The sequence below is a fragment of the Octodon degus genome, unplaced genomic scaffold, assembly GCF_000260255.1.
Source record: "Octodon degus isolate 3935 unplaced genomic scaffold, OctDeg1.0 scaffold00004, whole genome shotgun sequence".
NCBI lineage: Eukaryota > Metazoa > Chordata > Mammalia > Rodentia > Octodontidae > Octodon > Octodon degus.
The window spans coordinates 27,078,757-27,090,768 of NW_004524580.1; the positions used below are offsets into that span (position 1 = coordinate 27,078,757).

General features: G+C 41.9%; 1 protein-coding gene across 2 annotated transcripts in view; it reads right to left on the minus strand.

Moving 5' to 3' along the window:
* The window catches only part of Ikbip (IKBKB interacting protein), a 24,932-nt gene that overhangs the window by 8,877 nt on the left and 4,043 nt on the right, over positions 1–12,012 (minus strand). The window contains exons 2-3 of one of the 2 annotated variants that reach the window (XM_004623813.2): positions 9,281–9,398; positions 1,472–2,428 (exon numbers count right to left, since the gene is read on the minus strand). In XM_004623813.2, coding sequence (XP_004623870.1) covers positions 1,595–2,428; positions 9,281–9,398 — 952 coding nt within the window. In that variant the 3' untranslated portion in view covers positions 1,472–1,594. Of the gene's footprint in view, positions 1–1,471; positions 2,429–9,280; positions 9,399–12,012 lie in introns of those variants that run through there. The other variant, XM_004623814.2, reaches the window with a different exon arrangement.

Genomic DNA, 12,012 nt, shown 5'->3' on the forward strand with positions numbered 1-12,012 from the left:
TGGTGCTGGGGGATCGAACCGCGGTCCCTGTGCTTTGCCAAGCTTGTTTCAAGTAGGTGCTTTAGACCACTGAGCCATCTCTCCAGCCCCTGTGCATATATTATTGACATTTAAATAAAAGTAAGTACAGTTTTGTCAGTGCACAGATAGAGACTTAAGACATCATGGGTCAAAACGTTAAAATTTTAGAAATTTACGCCTGTGGGGCCGGGGAGATGGCTCAGTGGAATAAGTGCTTCCCTGGCAAGCGCAAGGGCCTGAGTTCAATCCCTGGTTCCACCAAAAAACAAAACAAAAGAAATTTACGCCTGTAATGGGAGCACTTGAGAGGCTGTGGCAGGAGGACTGCCCTGAGTTCCAGGCCAGCCTGAACTTGGGCCCAAAAAGAGAAAGGAAAAAAATATATATTTTAGGAATTAATGCTGTGACTCAGTAATAGCACTCTTCCAGGCCTGCTTTTATAACTCATGGCTGTTTACCACAGGTCTTTTTAATTCTTGTGGGTTTGAGGTTTCTCCAAAAGCGTACAAATTTACATAATAAAAATACCCAAGCATAACCACCTTTTGTAACTAAGTGCTTCCAAGCTCTATTCAATCTCACTGGGGCAGGAAGAACCAAATTTCCATTACAACTATACAGAGTACTTGGCTGCATTCTCTAACTTTGAAAAAAATAAAATCAATATGTGAGTCGGGTGTGGCAGTACACACCAGTAATCCCAGCACTTGGGAGGCTGAGGCAGGAGGATCGTTAGACGAGCCTGGCCTACAAAGTGAGCTCAAGGCCAGCCTGAACTGCACAGTGAGACCCCATCTCAAAAAACACAAAAAATAGGGCTGGGGAGATAGTTCAGTGGCTTAAGTGCATGCCTGGCAAGCACAAGGTCCTGAGTTCGATCCCTGATACTGCAAAACAAGAAATAAAAGCCCAGGTAAATGAAGTTCATACTTGGAAGCATATACACATATTAGGAAAGGGCTTAAACAAAAAATGCTTTATATATATATATATATATTTAAAAACTTGTATGAGGGCCTGTAACACAGTTTAGAACCTTAACAAAAGGTAAAATATTTTCTAGAGATCATAGCTTTTACAAAGTGCCTATTAACGCACAGAAAAGCCCGGGCTCTATCTGTCGTTAGTGCACATAACCCTCCTATGAACTTGGCTGTCTGGATCCTGAGCCTGCGCTCAATTAGCAAAGGCAGGTGAGGGGCTGCTGGACCAGCTTGACAGCAAGCCTGGGAGACACAGGTGAAAGGGACACCGATTTGAACACTGCAAACTAGGGTCATTGGTTCCTAGCCACAGCAATATACTTGGGTCCAGTATACACTAGGGTAAACTCACAATGAAGTTCCTGTTGGAAAATGTTATAAAAATTAAGTATATTGCCTTAAAAATACAGAAATATATATTTTAGAATTATTGTATTTCTACTGGAAATGGTTAACTGTTTGAGCTTAAAAAGCCTTATGTAGATAATCCATTTGTGTGGATATCTTATTTTTTCCAATAAAGTATCAATGTAAGTCAGAAACAAAGGACACAATCTCATGTGTGGTTCATCAGAATACATGTAGTGAACTTAAAAATCATCACTAATTTCATTTTCTAGATTATATTCTTCCAAAGTTCCCTTTTCCTTTGTATTTGAAAATGCCATAAAATCACGCACTTTCCCCTTTAGGACATCTAGCTCATTTTGCATCTTTAATATGCTGTTATCGTATTGGATTCCTTCCAGGGTCTTCTGCAGCTCCATTATTTCAGACACGGCTCTCAGCATGTCATCCTCCATGCTGAACATCTGCCCCGTGAGCTTTTCTACTTTCTTCTCTGTTCCCATCAGGTCCTGAGAGACTCTGAGGACAGAGTGAACAGCATTTTCGATCGCTGGCAGGTGCATCTTGCATTCTTCAACTCGGGGTCCGTAGCTGGAGAGTTGACTGGTCAGCTCTTCATCTCTGGCCAGGAGAGCATTCTGCTCCTCTTCTAGCTTCTCAACTGCTTTTGCGTCAGAGCCAAGCTGCTCCTGCACTTGCACGAGATCTTCCTCTTCTTGTCTTTTCACCGTCCTAATATTTCGCCGAGTGCTGTCTTCCAAATCATTTAGCCGCTCTGTGAGCAATTTTATTCCTTGCTCAGCTGAGTTAATTTGGACAGTAACTTGAGAATGTATATACTTTGCTTCTGCTTTGAAAAAGTCTGTATTACTATTTATTTCTGCAAGGCTTCTCATCCAGAAATCTGTAATATTTTGGAATTTCTCATTAAGGGTTTGCATCTTTTGAGAGAGCACCTCTTCACTATTTTCAGTGTCATGCATGAAACTTTGGAGGCTGGATATTTCCTGCTCAAACTGGGTCATCAAAGACATGGAGGACGTAGCTTGCTGCAGGGTACTCTCAGTAGACTCAAGCTGCATTTATAACACAAAACAGTTCCCAAGGCCACTTAATAATTTTAATATTAGAGAAACATACTTTAATACTCAGGACCACAACACATGCCAAACTCAAATTCTGCCAATATCTCAAAAATCCAAATACATCAGAATCATACTGACTAAAACATTCATTACTTTAATAGCTGTTTTAAGAAATTTAATTAGCTATATATCAGAAAAACACACATGACTTATAGTCCCAGATATTTGTACATCTGCAGAGGAATTTTCAAAAGAAAGAAAATGTTGTGAGAAGTCTGAAGTATATCACATTTTCCTCTTTTTTCATTTCAATGAAAAATAACTTAGATGTAATTCCTATGGTAAATTTTTCTGTGTTTTTTGAGACAGGGTCTTACTATATAGTTTAGGCTGGCCTTGAATTCACTATGTAGCCCAGGTGGACCTTGAATTTGAGGTAATCCTCCTGCCAAAGCCTTGAGATCTGGGATTATAGGCATGTGCCATGACGCCTGGTTCTGTATGGCTTTTTATTTATTTTTGTTGAGACAAGGTATTACTAAGGAGTTCAGACTGGTTTTGGAACTACGTAGCTCAGGCTGGCTTTAAACTTGCAGGGATTGTCCTGCCTTAGCCTCCTGAATGCTGGGACTACAGGCATGTGGCACCACACCTGGCTCTGTTTGGCTTCTTAGAAACTGCATCTGTGTAAAATTTGTTGCATTTTCTAAATTCTATGATTCTGGAAGAGTTTCTGTCTGAAAAAAAAAATCTTTTAGGGGCTGGGGAGATGGCTTAGTGGAATAAGTGCTTCCCTGGCAAGCGCAGGGGCCTGAGTCCAATCCCCGGTTCCGCAAAAAAAAAAAAAAAAAAAAAAAAAAAATCTTTTTAGCTAAGTCTGTCTGCACTATAACAGGGAAAGAGTTATGGTAACATCGGTGGAGACACAACTCAAGAGTTCAAATCAAGTATTCTAGAAGTATTACTAAGATCTCCTTCCAGTCAGTTCTCTGTATCATCCTACACAATACACCAGATTAACCTGTGAAAATTGCTATGCAGTCTAGTGTGATGGTGCACACCTGTAATCTCATCACTCAGGAGGCTGAGGCAGGACTGCTGAGTCTGAGGCCAGCCTGGGCTACACAGTGAGCTCAAAGCCAGTCTGAACTATATATCAAGACCCTGGGGCCTGGGAGATAGCTCAGTGGAGTAAGTGCTTGCCGGGCAAGCACAAGGTCCTGAGTTCAATCCCTGGTACCACCAAAAAACAAACAAACCGAAACAAAACCCTGTCTGAAAAAATCCAATTCAATCCAAATTAAACTAAACCAAACCAAACTAAACCAAAGAACTTCTCTATGTACATCAATGCATACATTTTTTTAAAAAAATGTATTTTAGTACAGGGTCTACAGGGTCTCACTACACAGATTGGACTTGTAGTGACTCTCCTGTTTTTATCAGCCTCATAAGCGCTGGGACTTTTTTTTTTTTTTTTTTGTGTTTTAGGGAAGAGTCCACAGGGTGTTCAGGGTCTCACTACTAGATTGGACTTGTAGTGATCTGCCTGTTTACAGCCTCCCAAGAGATGGAATTACAGGTGTGCGCCACCACACCCAGTGTAAACTGCTGTCTCAGCATGTTGGGGGGGCTGGGTCAGCAGGCTTGGGGATGGAACCCCCAGCCTCTGTGCCTGGGCCCGCTTGCAGGGGCTTTAATCTGCTGAGCTATTTGGGATTACAGGCATGCACCACTATGCCCATCTCAATTGCATCTCAGTGTGCCTCGGCGGCTAGACCAGCACAGCACAAAGGGAATGGAACCCTGGTCCCGGCACCTGCCTAAGCAGGCACTTTAGTCCACTGAGCTATCCGGGCATACATTAAAAAAAAATCAAAATAAAAAAAAACCACATTTACATTTCCTGATACTTCTAGGATAAAATCCATAGCCCTCAGCTTGAACTCCTGGAATACCTGCCTCATTATGTATTTGTCAAGTGTAATAAAAATTTTTGAGTGTACACTCTGCCAGCACAGTCACCACTTTTACAACTTGCTCTAGTGGTTTGGATCTTCTGTATCATATATTCTAGATTCCTGATAAGATTTTGTGTGTGTGGTACTAGGGATCAAACCCAGCACCCAGAACTTTTGCACCAAGCTGCATCCATAGCTTTTTTTTAATTGTTTACCAATTTTGATACAGGGTCTCACTGAAGTTGCTCGACTGCCCAGGCTGTGGGGGAGCTTGTAGTCCTCCTGCCTCAGTCCCCCAGAGTGCTGGAATTATAGATATATAATCTGCCCAAGAAGATCCACCAAGTGCCTTCTGGGAGCGCATCCATTCTAGGCGCATAGGAGATGAATGACTGCAAGGGCTGTGGCTGTGCGCAGCTTGGTGGAAGGCCCTTGCCTAGTGCATCATCAAGCCCTGGGGGTGATCCCCAGCTTGGGTGGGTGGAGCGACTCATCTAAAGAGATGTAGGGAGACAAGTTACACACAAGCAAGTCACAATGGACTAGGATTAGCATCATGACAGAAAGGACGCAGGGAACAAAGATACTTAGCGAGAGGTAAGTTGGGGGCAATGAAGAAAAGCTTACACAGAATGGAAACTGACTCATTAATGGTCTGATGCATTTGTCAGGTGAAGATTTGAGAGCTTCTAAATTGTCTTCTGTATCTCACGACTTCTTTGTAGTCCCCATACTCCAGAGCGCAAAGGCCATGTCTGTGGATGTTTACGAAGCAGAAAGGCTAGAACAGCCCTCAGCCCAGGGCAATGTAGTTCCAGGTCACAGATGGGGACAACGTACAACACACCACTCCCAAACATCATTTACAAATTATTTTAATGCATGTTTGTCTGTACAATACAAGTTCCTTCGAACACTAATTCTGAAAAAATACTTCTACAGTGGTGATAGTGTTCAGTTGGGTTGTTTTAGCAGCATCCTCAACAGGTAGCATTACCTCCACCCAGGATAATTTCCTGTTTCAGGGGTTTATCAGTACATGACCGGCAGGCAGAACACTCCAATACAATCTACTTTTTTTTTTTTTTTTTTTGAGACAGGGTCTCTTTGTGTAGGTCAGGCTGCCCCTGAAGTCACTATGTCACCCGTGCTGGCCTCAAACTTTTGGTGATCCCACCTCAGCCTCCCAAGTGCAGGGATTACAGGCGTGTGCCACTACACCTGGCATAAAATCCACTTTGAGGATAATAAAGTTTCAAGCTTTAATCTGCTAATAGTAAGTAACTAATGATCATGGTAACTAGCATTTATGGTTTTCCAATGTATTTTAATAGTTTTTCTATGTTCTGAAAAAAACCAGTATCATAAATTCATTAGTGCTTGAAAGTTTTCTAAGGGTTTGTATATACACATCACCCGATCCTTACAAAAACCCTGTAATTTTTTATTTAACGCATGAGAGTAAACAGGAGCTGAGAGAAGTGCCAGGGTTTTGTCCCAGGTGGCGTGAGGGGGATGAGTACTGGCTCCGACACAAAAGGCGGCTGTAGATCTTCTTCCTTAAGTACTCCCCCGGGCAGGGAGGGGAGGAAGAGCTATGAAAAGGCTGCACATTTCTTGGTTCCATGATGATACTTCCTAAGTCTGCTTCTAAGCTTTTATTTTTTATTTATTTTTCAGCTTACTGGTACAATTTCAACATACACATTGATCACACTCAGCATGGAGAATTTAAACCTGTACATGATATAGCTTGATAACTCTTTTCTTCCCCATTGTCCTTCCCAAAGCTTTTATATTGTCACCCAAATTTTTCATTTAAAAAGGAAATCTAGTCTGATGATGCAGGCCTGTAACACCAGCAGTCTGCAGGCTGAGGCAGGAGGGCTACAAGTCTGAGCCCAACCCAGACAACTCTGACTAGGAAGACCCCTTCTAAACTCAAAACCAAACCAAACCAAGCAAAGAACTGGGGATGTAGCTCAGTCCAAAGTTCCTGGGTTCAATCCCTAGCATAGGGGCAGGGAAAGGAAATATAATTTTGTTCAAAACTTGCTTTCAAGAGCTGGGGAGATAGCTCAGTGGAATAAGTGCCTGCCTGGCAAGTGCAAGGTCCTGAGTTTGATCCTGGGTACCACAAAACAAACCAAAAAACACAAAAAACCAACAAAACCAAAATACCAAAAAACTTGCTTTCAATATATTTTAAGTAAACAGGAAAATTTCCAGCTCTTGAAATGCTTTTCTATTAGCACATCAGAGTCCCCCTCCAGCCCCACCAGGCTCCAGCTTGAGTGCTGGGTCAAAAGGCAAAGTCTTCACAGCTCCTCCCAGGTGCCCCTGGGTTCACCTTCATGGGCAGGAGGTGACTTTCCATTCCTGGCTTTTCTCTGCTAGAGGATTAAATGCTGTATATTTATTTATTTAAATATCAGCTTTATTGAACTAAAACTTGCATACTATCCAATTTACAAACTTAAAGTAATTTGGTAGGTTTCAGCATAGTGACACAGCTGCACAACCATGGCCACAATCAAATTTAGATCATTTTCCTTGTCCCAAAACAAAATGTTCTACTCTCAACCTATCATCTCCCAGTCCTCCACCCCTAAATCAGGGAATCACTGAGCTTACTCTCTATTGTCAAGAGATTTTCCAATCTAGAAAAATTTTAATTTATTTTATTATTTTATTTTTGTGGTTGGCTTAGCCCACCCTGGGGGCAAGGCTGGTGCAGCATGGGGTGCCAGGGATCAAATCACAGTCCCAGTACACTTGCCTAAGCAGGTACCTTTAGACCACTGAGGTATCTCACGGCCCCTTTATTTTATTTTTTACTCAAAACAGACCATGCTCATACCAATAATAAGGACCTTAACATAGCCAAAGAAATGGAAATCCTGCAAAGTATGCTCTCCCACCATATTGGAGTGAAACCAGCAGCTGAAACACAGATACCATAACCTTTCTTTTCTTTTTTCCTATTATCCTTTATTTCATACTATATTTATATATTAGCTTTTTCATATAAGGGAAACCATGTGATTGTTCAAGCTTGTGTGTTTGACTTTCTTCACTCAACATTGTGGTCTCTAGGTGCATCTGTTTTCCTACATGTCTCAAGCTGACCTATCTCTCTTCACAGCACAGTAGTACTCCATAGAATATGAATGCTGCACTTTACCCATGCATGGGGGATGGGCACATCAGCTGCTTCCAACGTGCAACTTTCATGGATTGCACTCCTTTATGTTTATAGCATCCTTGCTCTATCTTTTCTTAACAAGTGCTTAACATATTCTAATTTTACTCCTAAAAACAAAAACAAAAACAAATTAAACTCGGGGAGATGGCTCAGTGGAATAAGCACTTCCCTGGCAAGCGTAAGGGCCTGAGTTCAATCCCCGGTTCTGCCAAAAAAAAGAACAAAACAAAACAACAAAAAAAATAGACAACAGAAAAAATAGAAAATTTTACTCCTTTTTAGGAGTAAAATTAGAATATACAACTTACTTGTGCTTGAACTCATCAAGCACAAGTCCTTGTCTACCCTATTATATGAGCAAGTGAACAAATGAGACATACTCCCCAGGGTCAGCTTGGTGCCTAGTAGGAGAGTCACAGCGGACCTTACCCTGAGATGTGAGTTGCAGTAATAATTTAAGTGGCAGGAGGGCTGGCCAGATAGCTCAGCAGATTAAAGCGCATGCTTAGGCAGACACAAGGACCAGGGTTTGATCCCTGGCATGCCCTGCCAGCCCCGCTCAGCTGTAGTGCTGAGATGGCCAATGAGACTGGGCATGGTGGTGTGTGCCTATAATCCCAGCACTTGCGGGGCTGAAAACAGGAAAATCACTACGAGTCTGATCTATGTAGTGAGAGCCTATAGAACCTGCACTAAATAAAACAAACAAAAAATAATAATTTATGTGGCAGGAATCTGCGTCGCCACGTTGAAGAAAGGTATCACAGACATGAGAGTTATTTTAGTTTTCATTAGAACTCTTTTGTTGTTTTTGCGTAGGCTGACCCTGAACTCACTAAGTAGCCCAGGCTGGCCTTGAACTTGTGATCTTCTTGCTTCAGCCTCCTGAGTGCTGGAATTACAGGTATGTTCCCATGACTGCATAGAATTTTTTTTTTTTTTTTTGTATTTTAGTAAGGATCTATAGGGTTTATAGGGTCTCACTATGTAGATTGGATTCCTAGTGATCTGCCTATTGTCCAGCCTCCCAAGAGCTGGGATTACAGGTGTGCACCACCATACCCAGTCTCAATTGCCGGCTTAGTGTGTCCTGGGGGTGGGGCGGGCATGGCATGGTGGGGATCGAACCCCTGGCTGCTACCTAAGCCTAAACACGTGCTTTAATCAGCTGAGTTATTTGGCTGGCCTGACTATATAGAACTCTTATTTGGCTAGAAAACCAACATTTATTTTTAGACTATTCATACACACACACACACACACACACGTGCGCGCACTTAAAACAGTAAAAATTAAGAAAATGGCTCTATCTTTTCTTAACAAGTACTTGGGGCTGGGGAGATGGCTCAGTAGAATAAGCGCTTGCCTGGCAAGCGCAAGGGCCTGAGTTCAATCCCCGGTTCCACCAAAACAAAACAAGTGCTTAACATATTCTAATATTACTCCTAAAGATCAATCCTATTTTCAGTGCTTTCAGTACCTGACACTGAAATCTTCATGTTTCCAAACTGCAGCCTGAGTCTAAATTAGGTCAGAGGGAGAATGTCAGAGGTAAGAAAACCAGTGAGAGCAAAATAGCTGTGGTCTGAAGTGTGGGAAGAAAGCAGGCCTAGACAGAGTACAGTAACACAGCTGTGAAGTACATGGAAGTGTCTCCCCAGATATGTTAATAATTACCTTTTCTGAAATTAAACTGATTTTACTTTGAAGTCCTTTGAATTCACTGTTTTCTATTTTCAGCAACTGGTACTGGTTTTCCATCTTTGCAAACTTTTCCGATTGCTGAAATACAAACCTGGAAAAAAGAAAATAAATTCACTACTTCCCAGTCTGTAGTCATTTAAAATTGGATTTGCAAGGATTATTTATTCCACCCATCTCTGGTAAAGCAACACCAATTCTGGTATTGGTATGGGCAACTTTCCTCAGTTTCTGTCACCATTCGCACAGCCTGCTGTTTCCGCCCCGCAGCAATGGGTACCACAGCCAGCCTCTGGGCGCATCCACAGCTCAGAGACAGCCAGGTGTCTGCAAGTGTGAGCAACACTTCTGAAGGGTGCGCCGGGGATCTACTTACAGTAAGACAGTTGATCTCAACTATTTTTTGCAATATCTAGAAAACAAGTATTTAAAAAAATCTACCTATCTGACCGTCTGTCTGTCTGTCTATCTATCTATCTATCTATCTATCTATCTGGCACAGAGTCTTGCTACATAGCTCGGACTCATAGTGATCCTCCAGTCTCAGCCTCTTCAGTGCTGGGATTATAGGCATGCGCCACCACGCTTGGTTTTTGGGCTGGCATAGTGTACCTGGGGTTTCAGGGCTGGCATGGCATGCAGGACCAGGGGTAGAATCCGGGTCCTTGGGCTTGCCAGGCAGGCAATTAGACTGCTGAGCTATCTTCCCAGCCCAAAAACAGGTATTTTAGAGGAGAAACAAATGTAGCACAAAAAAGTATTTTTAGGCTAAAATGTAAGAATGGGCTAAGAAAAGCAGGATTGGAGAAGACATGTTCTAGCACTCAGTGGGTATAATATGAAAAGAAGTGATAAGCAAAGAAGAAAACAAGAGTGCCATTGTCCAAATAACAACAGAACATATATGTGATACACGGCGCAGGAATTGTAATTCCTCAACAATGTGACTCATACAGGTGTTGGACTGTAGTTATCATTCTGAAATTGGGGCTCGGATTATACATATGTGAGGCTGTGGGTTCAATGCTGGTTCCAAAGCAATTAAAAAAAATAAGACAACCCAAATAAAATTAGAGTGCATTCTTCACCTAGTAAATAGTAAAACTGCAGAAGCAAAGCCAGGCATGGTGGCACATGCCTGTAAATCTCAGCATTCAGGAGGCTGAAGCAGGAGGACAGCTGGGAATTCAAGGCCAGTCTGGGTTACACAGTGAATTTAAGGCCAGACTGAACTCCATAGCAAGACCTTGTCTCAAACAAAATAAAACAAAACGAAATGGTCCAAAAGCATAAAAAAGCTATCCCAGTCTTTTTCTTGGTATAAGGAATCAAACTCATAATCTTGCACTTACCAGGCAGGTGCTTATGCCACTGAGCCATTTCCATGGCCCCATCCCAGTCTTTAAAACAGTAACATAGCAGCGTCAGTTCTGTTTCTTTGGGGGGGGGGGGCGGGGATCTACTGACAGTAAGACAGTTGATCTCAACTATTTTTTGCAATATCTAGAAAACAAGTATTTAAAAAAATCTACCTATCTGACCGTCTGTCTGTCTGTCTATCTATCTATCTATCTATCTATCTATCTATCTATCTATCAGCCCGCCAGCTGGAAGGGCATGTGATACCAGGGATCACACAATGGCCCCTGAGCTTGCCTAAGCTGGTGCTTTTAGACCATTTAGCTATCTTGCTGGCCCTCAGCACTAGTCTGTAATGGATTTGAAATCAGTGAGCACAAAGGAAATGCTTGGGATTAATACCACTTTGGCTGTCTACTCTATCTGAATGCTTCAGGCTCAGCTGCTGACACTCACGTTTATAGCAGCACAGTTTGTAAGAGCAAAATCTTGGCAACAGCCCAAGGGCCCTCCAACCAGTGAATGGATAAAGACGTGTTATATATATATATATATATATATATATATATATATATTGGAGTACTACTCTGTCTTAAAGAAGGATAAACTCAAGACATTTCTAAGCTAAATGGATGCACTGAGACCATACTTTTAAGAGAAATAAATTCTCTTTGATGAATGTGATTGTTATGTATATCTAAAATGTATCAATAAAATCTAAGTTAAAAAACAAACTGTGCTGCTATAAATGTGGGTGTGCATGTGTCACTGTAACATGATTATAACACTTTCGGATACTCAGAGTGGAATAGCTGGGCCAAATGAATGATTATTTTTACTTTTTTGGAGGCAGGGCCTCGTTCTGTAGTACACGCTGGTCTTGAACTCGTGGGACTATTCTCTTGCCTCAGTGTATACAGTGCATACCAGCGGGCTATTTTTAGTTTTCTGAGGAATCTTCACAGTGGTAGTAGCTTACATTCCCACCAAGCATGCAGAATGCTTCCTTTCTCCCACATTCTCACCAGCATGTCATTAAATGTTTTTGATAACAGCAATTCTCATGGAGTAAGATGGTATCTCAGTATTGTTTTTAATTTTCATTTCTGATGGCCCGAGAGATGGAACATTTTTTTCATGTACTTATTGGCCATCTGTTCTGAGAAATGTCTATTCCATTTTGGTTGCCCACTTATTGACTGGGCCTTTTATTTGGGGGCAGGGTCTATTTTTTTTTAGCTTTTCATAGTCTACATGTCAGTCCTTGTCCAAGGATTAGCTGGCAAAATTTGCTCCTACTCCGTAAGCTGTCTTTTCACCACTGATTGCTTCCTTTGCTGTGTAGAAGC